Source organism: Cebidichthys violaceus, unplaced genomic scaffold (genome assembly GCF_023349555.1).
Source record: "Cebidichthys violaceus isolate CVI_PGR_0920_01 unplaced genomic scaffold, fCebVio1.0.p SCAF_3, whole genome shotgun sequence".
Classification (NCBI taxonomy): domain Eukaryota; kingdom Metazoa; phylum Chordata; class Actinopteri; order Perciformes; family Stichaeidae; genus Cebidichthys; species Cebidichthys violaceus.
Genome location: NW_027176483.1, coordinates 5,111,313 through 5,124,957, shown reverse-complemented (window position 1 = coordinate 5,124,957; position 13,645 = coordinate 5,111,313). Strand labels below are relative to the sequence as shown.

Genomic DNA, 13,645 nt, shown 5'->3' with positions numbered 1-13,645 from the left:
AACTGCTTGCTGTCTTTCTAAGCTCTCTCTGTGTACTGTATTTCTCTCTTTATTTGTTTCTTTTTCTTTACGTCTCTTACCAGTCTATCCGTATCATTTTGTCCGCCTGTCTTATTCTGTCTGTCTGTCCCTTGGATTGTTGGATTCGCCTGATTATGCTTCTCTCTACATCTGACCTGATCCTATTTCTTTCTCTTTCTTGTTTCTCTTCATCTCAACCTTTTTTTCTTTCTGTTTTTCCGTCTCTTCACCCACTCGATCCGTCTTCATTCTGCCACCGTCCCTCCTCTGCCTGTCTGTCTTTCAGGCTGTGGCGTCTTCGCTATAATGTTTTTTTTGCTGCTTGGCTCCGGTCCAGAAAGTTATGGGAGGCTAAGTGTTTGTACAGCCAATGGCAAGATGAGCCTTATAAATGCGCTGAGCTTATAGACGTGATGTATGACACCCTACGTGACTGCTTTGGTAAAGAAGCAACATCCTGCTGCAAGGACACATGCCCTCTACTGCGTGTGTGTGTGTGTGTGTGTGTGTGTGTGTGTGTGTGTGTGTGTGTGTGTGTGTGTGTGTGTGTGTGTGTGTGTGTGTGTGTGTGTGTGTGTGTGTGTGTGTGTGTGTGTCAGTTGTAAAACAACAATGAAATCTCAATGCCAAGTTATCTGCTGTCATTTGCTGCTGCATTAGAAGGAACCATTGCCGGTGTGTGTGTGCGTGTGCGTGTGCGTGTGTGTGTGTGTGTTGGCCTTGCCACCACATTAACACTTTGTGTCCTGGATTTTTTCTCCCTCCCTTCCTCTCTCTGCAGTTGCCATGGCAATGCACCAAGAGGCTCCATCATGTGTCTGAGCCTGTGACCGCAATTTTTTACAACAGCTCACAAGCACTGGCTTTGTGTGTTTATATTTTGTTTTCCGTCTTAATTTAGCATTTGATCATGCTGTCGCTACCCTGAGGTGACGCCGAATAGGGAGTGTTTGTCGAGCTGGTTTGTCTAAATTAAAGTCTTTGAGATGTCGAGTTTTCTCGATTGAATCATGATAAGGAAATTTATAAAATTTATTGAAAATTTCAGCCTTTTTTCCCCCAATATGGATGAATGTCAGAGCTACATTCTCACATCTAAAGCATCATATTGTTTTACAGAAGTCCATATATTACAGGGTTGTGACAGGACAGATCATCAGACAGAACAGAAATAACATGAAGGAAATGTCCCTTAATTAAAGTAACACAATCTCCAATCGCAAAAATGTGGCCACCTTTGTTGGATGGCATTAGCACATCCACACTGTGGGTGCTGTCGCTGCAGCATACAGTGGTGTAGTTTAATGTCCAGCAGGGGTTCCCAAATTGTTTAGCTTGTGAACCTTTGAAACTGAATGTCTTGAGGTCGCATATGTCGGAGATATGATCAACCAAAGAATCATTTTTATATGTATCATTTTCAGAGGCCTTAAGTCATCCAGTAAAAAAGCAAAGGACAGAGGAACATCTGAAAAAATAAGTCTACTTTTGCATAGCGTGAAGGACTTTGCTGACCACTCATATTGAGCTTACGACCCATCGGGGTGTCTCGTCCTTCAGGTTGGGAATCACCGCTCTAAAGGATCCATTAGCAGTAATGAACAATGGGCTAATTAGACAAACATAGATTACATGCCTGAAATTGTGTAGGAATATCAGGTAGTATTTAACACGACAAATCTGAAAAGCGTTATAGTGTGCAGTGTCCTGATACAAGTACAGCACAGAGGCAGGTTTGGTGGGATCGACCCAAAACAGAAACGGTTACAGGCAGGTTCCCAAAACCTCCACAAATAGCCACGTGTGCCACGGCAGCTTCCCGAAGCAAAGCGCTGATCAATCATTGTACTGGACAAATGTTAGAAAAGTAGCCAGGCCTGGAGAAAGAGTCAGCCTAGTTCATGTCGTCTCTCTCATGGGCTCAGTTCCATTTTACACAAGGAAAAGGAAGTGGAACAACGCTGTTAACCCAGAGGACTGACCATGGAGACGAACCATGTCTGATCAAGTCTTATCCATCAATTGCTCCATTCTTATATCTATTATTATGTCAATGTCATTAACCATATCATGCATTTTAAGGATACCTGCTACATTGTGGTAATACTACATTTTTCCAGGATTGAAAAAGAAAATCAGTCTGATTTTGGATAGTATCCATTGTTTTGTGGTGATTCATGCCTAAGGTGTTGGGTGGGTGTTGATCGGTTCAACCTGACTGTCTGTGACCTACAGACAAAACCAGCCCGTCGGCCAAATGCAGTTATGTTTTGGACTTTGCGATGATGAAATATTCTCGTTTATGGTCACTCCAGTTGATTACATCATAATAAATATCTCTTATTGAGACATCTTTGGCTTGTAATCCTCACCTCTAATGAAAACAATCAAAGCATTAGATCTTAAAATCTTGAAAAAATCTTTTAAGATACCATTTTGAAATTGCTAAAAACCCAATATGCATGATTTATTCTAGTTTCTACCACCTGTTTTTGAATACTTCAGATAATGAATTGCTGTCTGCATCAATGATACCCAGCCATCTCCACGGAGAAGACCTCTTGTGTTGTGCTCTATTGGCAGTCTCAAAGTTTACTTTAGGGAATACAGGAATTACACACACACACACACACACACACAGACAAAATACAATTCTGCACCAACTTAAAACTAATACATATTTATATAAGCATGTTCTTCAACTAGGCTCAGCCTTCCACTTGCAGAAAATGCTTGAATACCAGTTAGCTGGGTTGTATTGGTGTTTTGACCAGAACCTGTTTTTTAGTGCATTGTTCACTTTTGATGATTTCACTGCATTGCAGTCAAAAAAAACTTGTTGTTGTTGTGATGTCCTTTGTCTTCTTGGACTTTCTGTATATCTAATATGACTTTCTGTAGCGGCCGCCTCCATTCTTTATTTCATTCAGCAGCGCTGACTGTTGATGGTCATGCCACCTGTCGTTCTTTTTTTATTTATTCCAAACACAGACATACAAAACGTCACTTCCTGTGCCTTTTCTTTCTCTGCATGAAAGACCCGTCTGACACATTTTATTCAGAGCAGCAAATGTAAAAGCTTTCGTGAACTCTACTGGATGAATCACTGTTGAACAATGCCAGTCAGCTACAAGTTTTTATTCCGATATTAGTCATCTGCACTTAAAGCTCAGTCTATAGTTGCACTGGCTGTGAGTCACAGCAGGAAATACTAAAAAAAAAACCAACAACGTTCAAGCTGGGAGGTGGGTTTTCCAGTAAAAAGTGACCTGATAGGCTACCTAACTTTCATCCCACCGTTGTGTTTACAGGCCTGAGACCCAGCAGAAAGCCCCGGTGAGTGCCCCTCCTCCCCCGCCGCCCCCTCCGCCTCCCCCTGAGCCGGCAGGGCCCCCGGAGCCGGAGGAGGAGATCCTGGGCTCCGACGATGAGGAGCAGGAGGACCCCGCGGACTACTGCAAAGGTCAGAGCGACAAACGAGCAAGACGGACAGACCGACGCCTACTCATCTGTCCCAGCTCACCATGACTGAGCTCAACAATGTCTCACACTGCCTCCTCTCTCTGCTCGTGTCCCTAATTCTTCTCCTCATTTCTCCCTTCACCCCGATCGGTGTGAAGCGCTCTGTAGTTGTAACACCAGCGTTTCGCGGCTGTTTTGTTGTTGCCAGAAAGGAGTGGCAGTCTAGAGTCCTGCAGTGGTTTAGGATGCCAGAGGCTGTGCTTGTTGGCTAAGAGGTTCATTGTTTTCACACAGCTCTGCACAGTTTCAAAATGCTACACCCATTCTGTCAACACGGAAAATTACACCTCACTTATCGTTCGATACCTGCAGGAAGAAGTAGTGCAGCTGTAGTGTTTTAAATTTGAATTTGCTGTTATCATTCTAAATATACCATGGTGTCTTTTAATCATACGATATAGTACATCATGACGTTTTGGATGAGAAAAGTAAGTACAACATTATTCATGTTGACTTCTTTTCACTGGCTCTTAACAAGTTAAAAAAGCCCCTCATGTGTTAGCTCCTATATGATTTATTTATGGACATTTTAAGACATTTTTAAACCATAAAACCAAGTTGTAACCCCGGTTAGGAGAAGAGCTATAGTGTATTCTATATTCTATTAGGAGCTGTAGTAGTAGCCGTTGTAATAGTATTCGTTGTAGTGTTCTTTGTACATATTTTGGACTGCCTACCCTTCTTGTGTCTGTGCTTCTTTACTTAAAATTACTCAATTCACCAAGTTTGTGTTCAATAAAATACACCTACAACAAATGAAACCCTGGCAAGCTAGACTTCTCCCTGTGCCAGCTGCTAGTGTCATCGCAGCAACAACAAAGAGGGTTTTGATGTCTCATTGAGGTAAACATGTTCAGCTCCAGGTTGAAGCATCACAAACTATTACTGAATAATTTTTTGTTTAAACACTTAATAAGCCCCCCCCCCCTTTTTTGTACACAACCCTGAAAATGGCAGACACAAACTATAATATAACATCACAATCCCCGTCTCTTCTGAAAGGCAACTTTTTTAAGTTTATTATCATAAAGTCAGAATTACCGTAAGTTATAGATGTATGTTCTTGTCTTACCTATACTGTTCTGTTTTGTATGCACTCCTGTTACAAAATCTGTGGGTCACACAGATAAAATCACGAGTCTTTGTGATTTCAAACCATTTTTGATTTGTTAAACTTTAAGTTGAGTTGAAACGGTTGATGCCTAATAGGTTAATAAAAGCTACACTGTGTGGCCTACACTATATCTATATTCTATATTCATGTTTCTGACACAGGTGAGGCGCACAATATGTACAATGTATGTAAAGGTTTACGATGCATTACATTCTCACCTGGATGGGGGCTTAAATTCCTGCAGGGTCTGACCTGCTTCAAATGTGTAGTGCTGTATTATTTATATCTATTGAGGACAATTCATATTTGCTCAATACTAAATAATGCAAAATGTCCACTAGGTCTGCAACTAACAATTATTTTCATTATTGATTATTTGTTTTTACTGTTAAATGTTTAAAAAAAAAAAAGAAAGAAAGATACCCATCCTAGGTGAACTCTTCAAACAGTCCAAAACCAGAAAACAATCTGCTTTCCATCATAGAAGACTAAGAAATTCAACAGACTGGAACCACTTGAGAAACTTCTTCCCTGATGAATTGATTGTTAAAGTAGCTGCTGCTGTATAGAGAGAACAAATGCCAGTTTGCCAGATTGTCTGAGGAGTGCTACATCATAACACGGGAATCAAGAAAAGGAGCTCTTTGGATCCAATCATGAGACCAAATAAGAGAAAGGTTCGATTTGTACTTAATACACCAAGGCACCCTGCTTTGCATAAATGAAAAGGCCTTGAATGAGTGGGTTTAGTGCCGCCACGTTTGAACTTCAGCTCACAGATATGGTGTCAGCTGCCAAGCAATCGCAATCAGAGAAGCCAGATAATTGACGCAGGTGCAGTCAAGCAGATAGGTGTGTACAAAATTAGGTCGATTCTAACGAGGCATCAATTTCTTTTAGCAAGTCCATCATAAATAATCAATAACATTGGATATTCGCAAACATTCATACGTTGTTGATTTATTTCCTTTTTTTTAAAGTAATCGTTTCAGCATTTATGTTCACAGCTATTTTTTTGTTTAAATGTTTGTGCTATTCTTTCCCCCCCACTTTGCCTGTTTCTTTAAATTAATCCACAACGCTTCTCCCCCGTCTCATTTTCTGCCTTGTTTGACGCCCCTCCCTCTCTGCTGCTGTCGCTCCACTTCTTACTCACTAATGGATTTGGTGTCATTGCCTGGTTATCACCAACAGTCGCCTGTAACCTTCATCCTCTCTCTCTCTTTATCCCTCACAGGAGGGTACCATCCGGTGAAGATCGGGGATTTGTTCAACGGGAGGTACCATGTGATCAGGAAGTTGGGGTGGGGCCACTTCTCCACCGTATGGCTATGCTGGGACATACAGTAAGTCTCACACACACACACACACACACACACACACACACACTCAGTATAGTAGACTCACAAGATACACACACACACACACACACACACACACACACACACACACAAGCCACAAACATGTCATGACCCAGAAAAAGCCCTTAACACACCCCGTCACACACATGCACACAGAGGCTCTTCTTGCAGTCCTTCACTTCACCTTGCTGTCTTTCTCACACACACATGCTCGTCACATAAACCACACACACACCACACACACACACACACCTGTTGGCCTTAGCTGGCACGCTACCAGGACGAGGGTTGCAACCAACTCCAATTTGCGCTGGCACCAAAGCCATCCATTTGCACTATAATGTTGTTGCTGTGCTCTCGTGGCAACCAGGGTGTCTGGATGACGGTATCACCAACCCAGTGTCACCTTTCACACACACACACACACACACACACACACACACACACACACAAATTTACTCATGTCACTGGTTTTAATTACTCTGATGGTGGTCATAAACCAGTGAGGTGGAGTTGGGTTACTTAACGCACACTTTACAGTCAGTGACAGTCCTTGACAAAAGGTCATATTCAGTATTTCAATATTAAGACTTTGGCTGTCTTCTTTCCTACCTCCTTACATGCATTCATTTACAACTCTGCTGTTTTGGGTCAACCTCGGCCTTCTCACAGCATCCCTGTCGGCCGCAGGAGGCCGCTGTGACTGTACCTGCTCAGCACCAGTAATAGACCACGGTGAACATAGTGGAGCATGTAGCAGCTAAAGAGCCAGATATTTCCCCAAAAACAGAGCTAAAAAAGAGTGACTATTATTAATGTTAATAATAATAACTCCAAATGAATGATACTTTTGCTCTGTCACTGACAGATGTGTCAATGAGCAATTATTTGCAAACGACTTAAAAAGTGATATGTCAGTGTTGTGTTCATCACTTGTTTTTTGCTGCCCCCAAGTGGCAAAAAAACACACAACACTTTTATCGCAAGTTTAGTGCTTCTTGTAGATTTTTATGTATTTGCATAACTTATCATATACTTGTGAAAGAATACAGTATGTATTGTACTGTGCTGAAAAATATTAGATTTATGCTCTAAAAAAATGATTGTAATATTATATATTATATATGTAAGATTTGTGTATATGGTCTTTTATATTTCTCTTGTAAATCTTTTTAGATATATCTATATATTGTATAATATACAGTACAGTAGGTAGTACTGAAACTGGCAGGCTGATGAAATATTGAATCTGCAAAGACTGGGTGGTGATTGGGAGTTTTCACGTAATGGAGAGGGAGTCATATTTAAAAAGAGACAGCAGCAAGATGATAGGCTAACAATGTAGGTGTGATGCTGTGCTATTGGATGGGCAAGACCAGCTGATGAGATATCACGACTATCACTGCTGACAGCCCCGAACTGTTACAGCAAGGAAGTTATGAGTAAGCATGTGTGAGAGAGAGAGAGAGGGTGAATGACCGGATGTACTAGAAATAAACTACAGCCATCAACATGCACAGGTCTAGTCTTCCTGACTGAACTTACGCTCGAGCTTCTTTTGGTGAATAAAGGAGTATTAATGTTTCTACATTGTGAAATGCCACATTGCTACATTTGCATTTCCAGTGGCAGTGTGGGCAGTGTGAACGATAGCTGAGCAAACGTGTAATAAATGCATGGTGAGGGACATTTTATTATTATCATATCAGTCACAGATATCGATGCACACGTTAATCAGCATTAACTGGCTTTAACACCCCATTAGTAAGAAAGTGACTGCATGTCTCTGTGTTCGTCATTACAGAGTGAAGAACTTTGTGGCGATGAAGGTGGTGAAGAGCGCCCAGCATTACACAGAGACCGCCCTCGATGAGATCAAGCTGCTGCGATGTGTGAGAATCTGACTAGTTTGAAGTGTTTGGGAATCTTATTCTTTTCATCGTTTTTTGTTTTGTTCCCTTGTTTGTTCCTTTTTGCGTTTAGTGTTTCCTTTCTTTCCTACTTCCTCTTATCATCCTTTTCTTCTCCGTTTCTCCATCCTTGTCATCCTCCTAATATGCCTCCTGTTCGTCCCTCTTCCCTCCCTCCTCACACCTTGCATCTCCCCCACTGTGTTTCTCTGTGAACAAGAAACACTAAAGATACACTGGTCATTTATCTTGCATGGCGGGTGCAGAGGACAGTCATCTTAGAATCAATTTTTCAGCATCTGTATCTCCCACGTCCGTCTCCCTTGTCCTCTTCCTTTCCTGCTCTCTTTTCTTCTACCGTTCCAATTCTCCTTCAGTCATCCCATTCCCTCTTTCTTTCCTTTTTTTCTCCTGTCTTCCCTGTTGGGTGTCCTTCTTCTTTCATCTTTCTCTTTATCTTGCTTCATCTTCCGTTCCTTCCTCCCGTCATGTTCGCTTCATCTCTTTGTCTTCTTTTGCTCCAGGTGAGAGAGAGCGACCCCGGCGACCCCAACAAGGACATGGTGGTTCAGCTGATAGATGATTTCAAGATCTCTGGAGTCAACGGCATACGTATCCCGATCAGAGGAGTGTGTGTGTGTGTGTGTGTGTGTTCGTGTGTGTGTGTGTGTGTGTGTGTGTGTGTGTGTGTGTGTGTGTGTGTGATTGACAGAGACATGACAATGTGAGTCCTTGACTCTTCATCCCAGATGTGTGTATGGTGTTTGAAGTGCTAGGTCACCACCTGCTGAAGTGGATTATTAAATCCAACTACCAAGGTCTGCCACTGCCATGTGTCAAGAGCATTATCAAACAGGTAAGGACACACACGCACGCACGCACGCACGCACGCACGCACGCACACACACACACACACACACACACACACACACACACAAACCAGATCTATGTATCTGACCACTGCGATTGACATTACATGGATTCTTTTGGGAGATTGCATTACAAGGTCAGACAAGGGGATTTTTTTATTAAAGGTGCATAATACAAGATCGGGAGCATTTTGATTGCCTCTAAACATGGCTTGTAGCTAACGATGCTAACAGCACTACCAGTACAAACTATGGCAAACGTGCTGACCAGAGCTAACAGTGTTAACCTGAGAGGGAACCGGAGGGTGGGTGCTGCGCTTCCTCGGATGCCATTATCAGCTGTAGTTGCCATATAAAAGCAGGGCAGAGAGGCGGTCGCGTGCAAGCCAGAAAATTATAAATAAAATGGTGAGATCTAACCATTGCAAGTACAGTAATAGCCATCTTTGTCGTGTCGAATAATTATGCAAATAGATCAAATTCAAATAAATATTTCATAAATCTAACATTTAAAAACATGGTGGAGTTGTTTTGCATTTATTGACAAATTGCCATCTCATGTTGTTTGGGTTACGTTTGTGTTCGGAGCTTTTCTCCAATCAGCAAATGCGTGATATCAGGCTTTTCACTGCGTTCACTGTGATAGCATAGTGATTAGCTGTAACAATCTTTTTGATAAGATTTAGGCATGCCGCACCTACGTAGTAAAACTCAGCAGTAGTCTTCTAACTCTGTGACTTTAGACTTACAGTCGTTTTATCTAGAATTCCTCGGGGGAGGGGGTGAAGAAAACGGAACTTGTTCGCGGACTATAAAAGATTGACTTGGTGAATAAGTCTAATCTATAAAGAGCAAAAGACTGACTCGCACAGCAAAATTCACACCCAATACTTAGGCCTAATAATAATGATACAGCGCATGCTATTGTGCACTTCACACTTCAGTACCACTGCCATCCGAAGACGCAGTGCTTTCAGGCATTTCCCCTTCAGCCACCTGATGAGCATGTGAAGTTGTTGAGCCGTTTCAGCCGCTGCCAGCCTCCCGCCTCTTGAAAGCCAGGCTGAAGATGAGTAAAAATGAAATGAGACTGTTCCCCGCTTCAATCTCAAAAGCCTCTGGACAAGAAACAAATGAGAGAATCAGTGAAACAAAAACATCAACAGCCTCGCCTCTCTGCCCTCAGAGAATGACAAGCATTAGAAGAATGCTTAATTTGGCTCTGGGAAAGAGAGAAGGAATCAAAGGGAGGGAGATAGAGACGGACTGCATTTTTTAGAGTGTATAAATGCCTCAACAAGAAGTGTGATTATGTTGTTCAGTCATAAAATCTGTGTTTATCTGAATGTGTTTGCAGGTCCTGCAGGGTCTGGACTACCTCCACACTAAATGTAAAATCATCCACACGGACATCAAGCCAGAGAACATCCTGATGTGTGTAGATGACGCCTTTGTTAGGCGCATGGCCATGGAGGCGACCGAATGGCAGAAAGCTGGAGCCCCCCCACCGTCTGGATCAGCAGGTAGACGCCCACACTATGTTTAGTTTACAGGAAATAGCGCAACATTTTGGGAAGTTTGATTTCTTGGTGAGAGTTGCTGATGAGTAGAGGCTTGAGGCTTCATATGTTGTGTACATGAGAGACGTTGATCTTCTGAACTGACTCTCTTCACGAAAGCCAGTAAAGATATTTCAGGAAACTATTTCTTAGTGTTGCAATTTCTTTGCTACTAAGTTAGCATTTATTTTACTTGGTAAATAAAAATGTAAAGAAAAAAGCAAACCTAAACTCTTTAGAGTAACCTCTAACTTTGGCAGTAGCATAGCTCCACAGATACCCAGGATGCAGTTTGTTTAGTGTTTTTATTCACGCAAGATGTGTAGCTTTCTCATCGAAATTTAGATTCTTTGGTAAAATGTAGTCTCACATAGCCAGACCCATCTCCACAGCGCTGGCTCAGCACTAAAGAAAGGTCTGGCTCCATACATTATCATTCTCGTATCGCTGGAAAAACGTCCTGTTTGTATTTCTTTTAACCGATCACAATAGTCCTGGGCAGCACTTAGAACAGGATGCAGCAAAATAGATAGCAGAAGGAGAGAAGAATGCTGTCTGGAATAGGAAGCTTAACATCGGGGAGTCAGTCTAGGTAAAAGGGGAAGCTCACAGTACATGAAGGAGGTTAAATGCTCATATTCCTGATTTGAAATTGCTATCTATAGTAAATGCAAATGTATCATGAATAATCAAAGATTTAATAAATCGTCTTTTGTTTGATGCGTTTAATGAATGAAGAAACGTCCATGTTTGATATCGAAGCGCTCAGTAAAGAAAAAGGATTCACAGAGAAGCCTTTTGTGCCTTCCCAGAGTCTTTTTCATCTCCCTTCACCACGTTCCTCCACCGAAAAAAAATCAAGTTCTTAACAAAACAGTCTCGACAAACTCGACATGAACCCTGTCCTCCCGGTGAACCGCGACTTGAGCTGTCAATTGCTTGCATCAGCGGATGGAGTCTCTTTGAGCCTTAGGGTAACCAATTATACTGCTTACATTTCTACACAAATGAAGGGAGGCGCACAACCATCAACTGTCAAAACAGAAGCGCTCGGTGGTGGTGGTGTTGATTGAAGAGGCAAAATAAATAAAATGCTTTACGTCATTAACATAAGTGCAGACGTGTTTCATAGCAAATTGTCTCTTATTTCTGCTCGTGTCATCTGACATTTGTGATGTGTTTCAGAAAAGATTGAAGGTATGGAGGATTATTGCACTTGCTGAGCTGCAGAGCTGGAAACCCTCAGTAGATGAAACTAACATCTGTTAATTCCTAAAATGAATTTTTGCACCACTTTGTCATTTGAGCGTGCATAATGAGACACCACTTATGCAAAATGTGAAAGATTGATCATATTTAATTTGGAAATATATATATAAATATGTTTGCTCAAACCTGCAAATATATATATATAGTATATTAAGTTTCACCGTACTGCAACTCTTTTGAAGTTTATTATCCAAATTTTGATTGGTGTCAGTTGATTGAGGTGAGAGTATGCTGTACTATATAGTAACTACATTCTCCGGCATTGGAAGAATGAACCATTAATATTATGGATCTGGGACAAGCGGATAAGCCTGTGGGAGTGTGAACGATCTTTTTCTTCATTTGTTTGCAATTCTCTCACTTCACCTACAGATTCTGTATGTATCAGCTCTATAAAGGGAACATGTACCAAACCTAACAATCTCTTTTCCAGGCGGGCGGAATACTGAACGTGGTGCGAACTCGGTTGTGTTACGGATTGATGTTGGTGAAACTTTAAAGCCTCTGATTGTTGTTGTTTTTCTTTATGTCTGTCAGTTAGCACAGCCCCCCAGCTGAAACCGGTGAATACAACAGATGTGAGTATGAACTGAGAGGATTGCACACACAGACATAAACACACACACACACACACACACACACACACACACACACACACACCAAAACCTAAAGTAAGGAACAGCAATTCACGTGTCAATTTTCATGGCACAAGGACGATACTGAGCGCTCTACAATATTTGTAGGCAAGCTGTCTTCTTAGTTTTTTTTAATTGGTTAGTAGCTTCAAAGCTCCGACTGTTCTCAATTAGCGAATATGTTTGTTTAATGAATCCTCAATAAATGGGATCACAGCAATTTTAAGTACTATATGCAGTAAAATTAGATATTTCGTTTCATTGCATTTCCCCATCAGAAGAACCTTAATTAGAACATGCTGTCCTGTGAAAACCATGCATCTCTAAAACATCTATTTATCTGAAATCTTCAGTTTTGTGTTGTAATTGAATATTAAGGACAAAAAAAAAAATCAGCGATCATACTTAAAGTTCAGAAAAAATACATTCTAGTGTATTCGCTTTGGCAGAACATTGTGTATTTGTGTACTTTATGTCTCTGTCACTCAGAGTAAGAAGCTGATTGAGAAAATAGGTTTTCTGAACTTGTAAAGGAACACTTGATCCCTCGGTTTTGCTAAAAAAGAAAAAGACAAAATATATTTTGAGATACATATTTTTTATTGGACAGTGATGTTATGCTCTATTTAAAATGCACTAATATTTACAAATCACAACCCACAATTCCAATAAATATCCAAACTTTGTATTCCTTGAATACCTCGTGTTCATTGATGTCTTTGCCTCTCTCCTCCCTCTCCCTCTCCTGTGATGTTTTTTTTTTTTTGTCCCAGGTGGGAAAGATCTCCAAGAACAAGAAGAAGAAGCTGAAGAAGAAACAGAAGCGGCAGGCAGAGCTGCTGGAGAGGCGGATGCTGGAGATCGAAGCCCTGGAGAGGGAGGCGGAGAAGAAGGAGGAGAGAGCCAATGACGGGGGAGAGAAAGGGGAAAATGACAGCAACCGGTCTTCACCCCTGCAGCCGCCGCCACCGCATCTGGGCCCCAGCATGGCTCTGGGAGAGAGCGACGAGGATGATGACGACGACGAGGACGGGGAAGATGAGGAGGAGGAGGAGGGAGGAGAGAGGGACAGGGACAGGGACAGGGAGAGAGAGAGGGACAGGGAGAGGGAGCGGGAGCGGGAGAGGCCCATCAGGTTGACTAATCATACATGTGAGTCATATCAAGTTTTCCTCTGGTTAATTGCTGTTGTTAAATATCTCATTATTAAATTCTGGTATCAGGAATAAATGCCGTCCATCTTTAATATGATGAATACAGGACGATGCATGTGATTGGATAGATCTACATATCTATCATATGGATGATGATAGATCTACATATCTATCATATGTAGATCTATCTAGTTTTTTTGTAAAAAAAAAAAAGCAAATGTTATGTTTACA

General features: G+C 41.6%; 1 protein-coding gene across 3 annotated transcripts in view; it reads left to right on the top strand.

Annotated features, from left to right (window-relative positions):
• Positions 1-13,645, top strand: part of srpk2 (SRSF protein kinase 2) — a 63,442-nt gene that overhangs the window by 37,841 nt on the left and 11,956 nt on the right. For all 3 annotated transcript variants that reach the window (XM_068723395.1, XM_068723394.1, XM_068723396.1), the window contains 8 exons: positions 3,333-3,484; positions 5,895-6,003; positions 7,823-7,910; positions 8,453-8,540; positions 8,678-8,784; positions 10,155-10,320; positions 12,163-12,203; positions 13,034-13,412. In XM_068723395.1, coding sequence (XP_068579496.1) covers positions 3,333-3,484; positions 5,895-6,003; positions 7,823-7,910; positions 8,453-8,540; positions 8,678-8,784; positions 10,155-10,320; positions 12,163-12,203; positions 13,034-13,412 — 1,130 coding nt within the window. The remainder of the gene's footprint in view (positions 1-3,332; positions 3,485-5,894; positions 6,004-7,822; positions 7,911-8,452; positions 8,541-8,677; positions 8,785-10,154; positions 10,321-12,162; positions 12,204-13,033; positions 13,413-13,645) is intronic.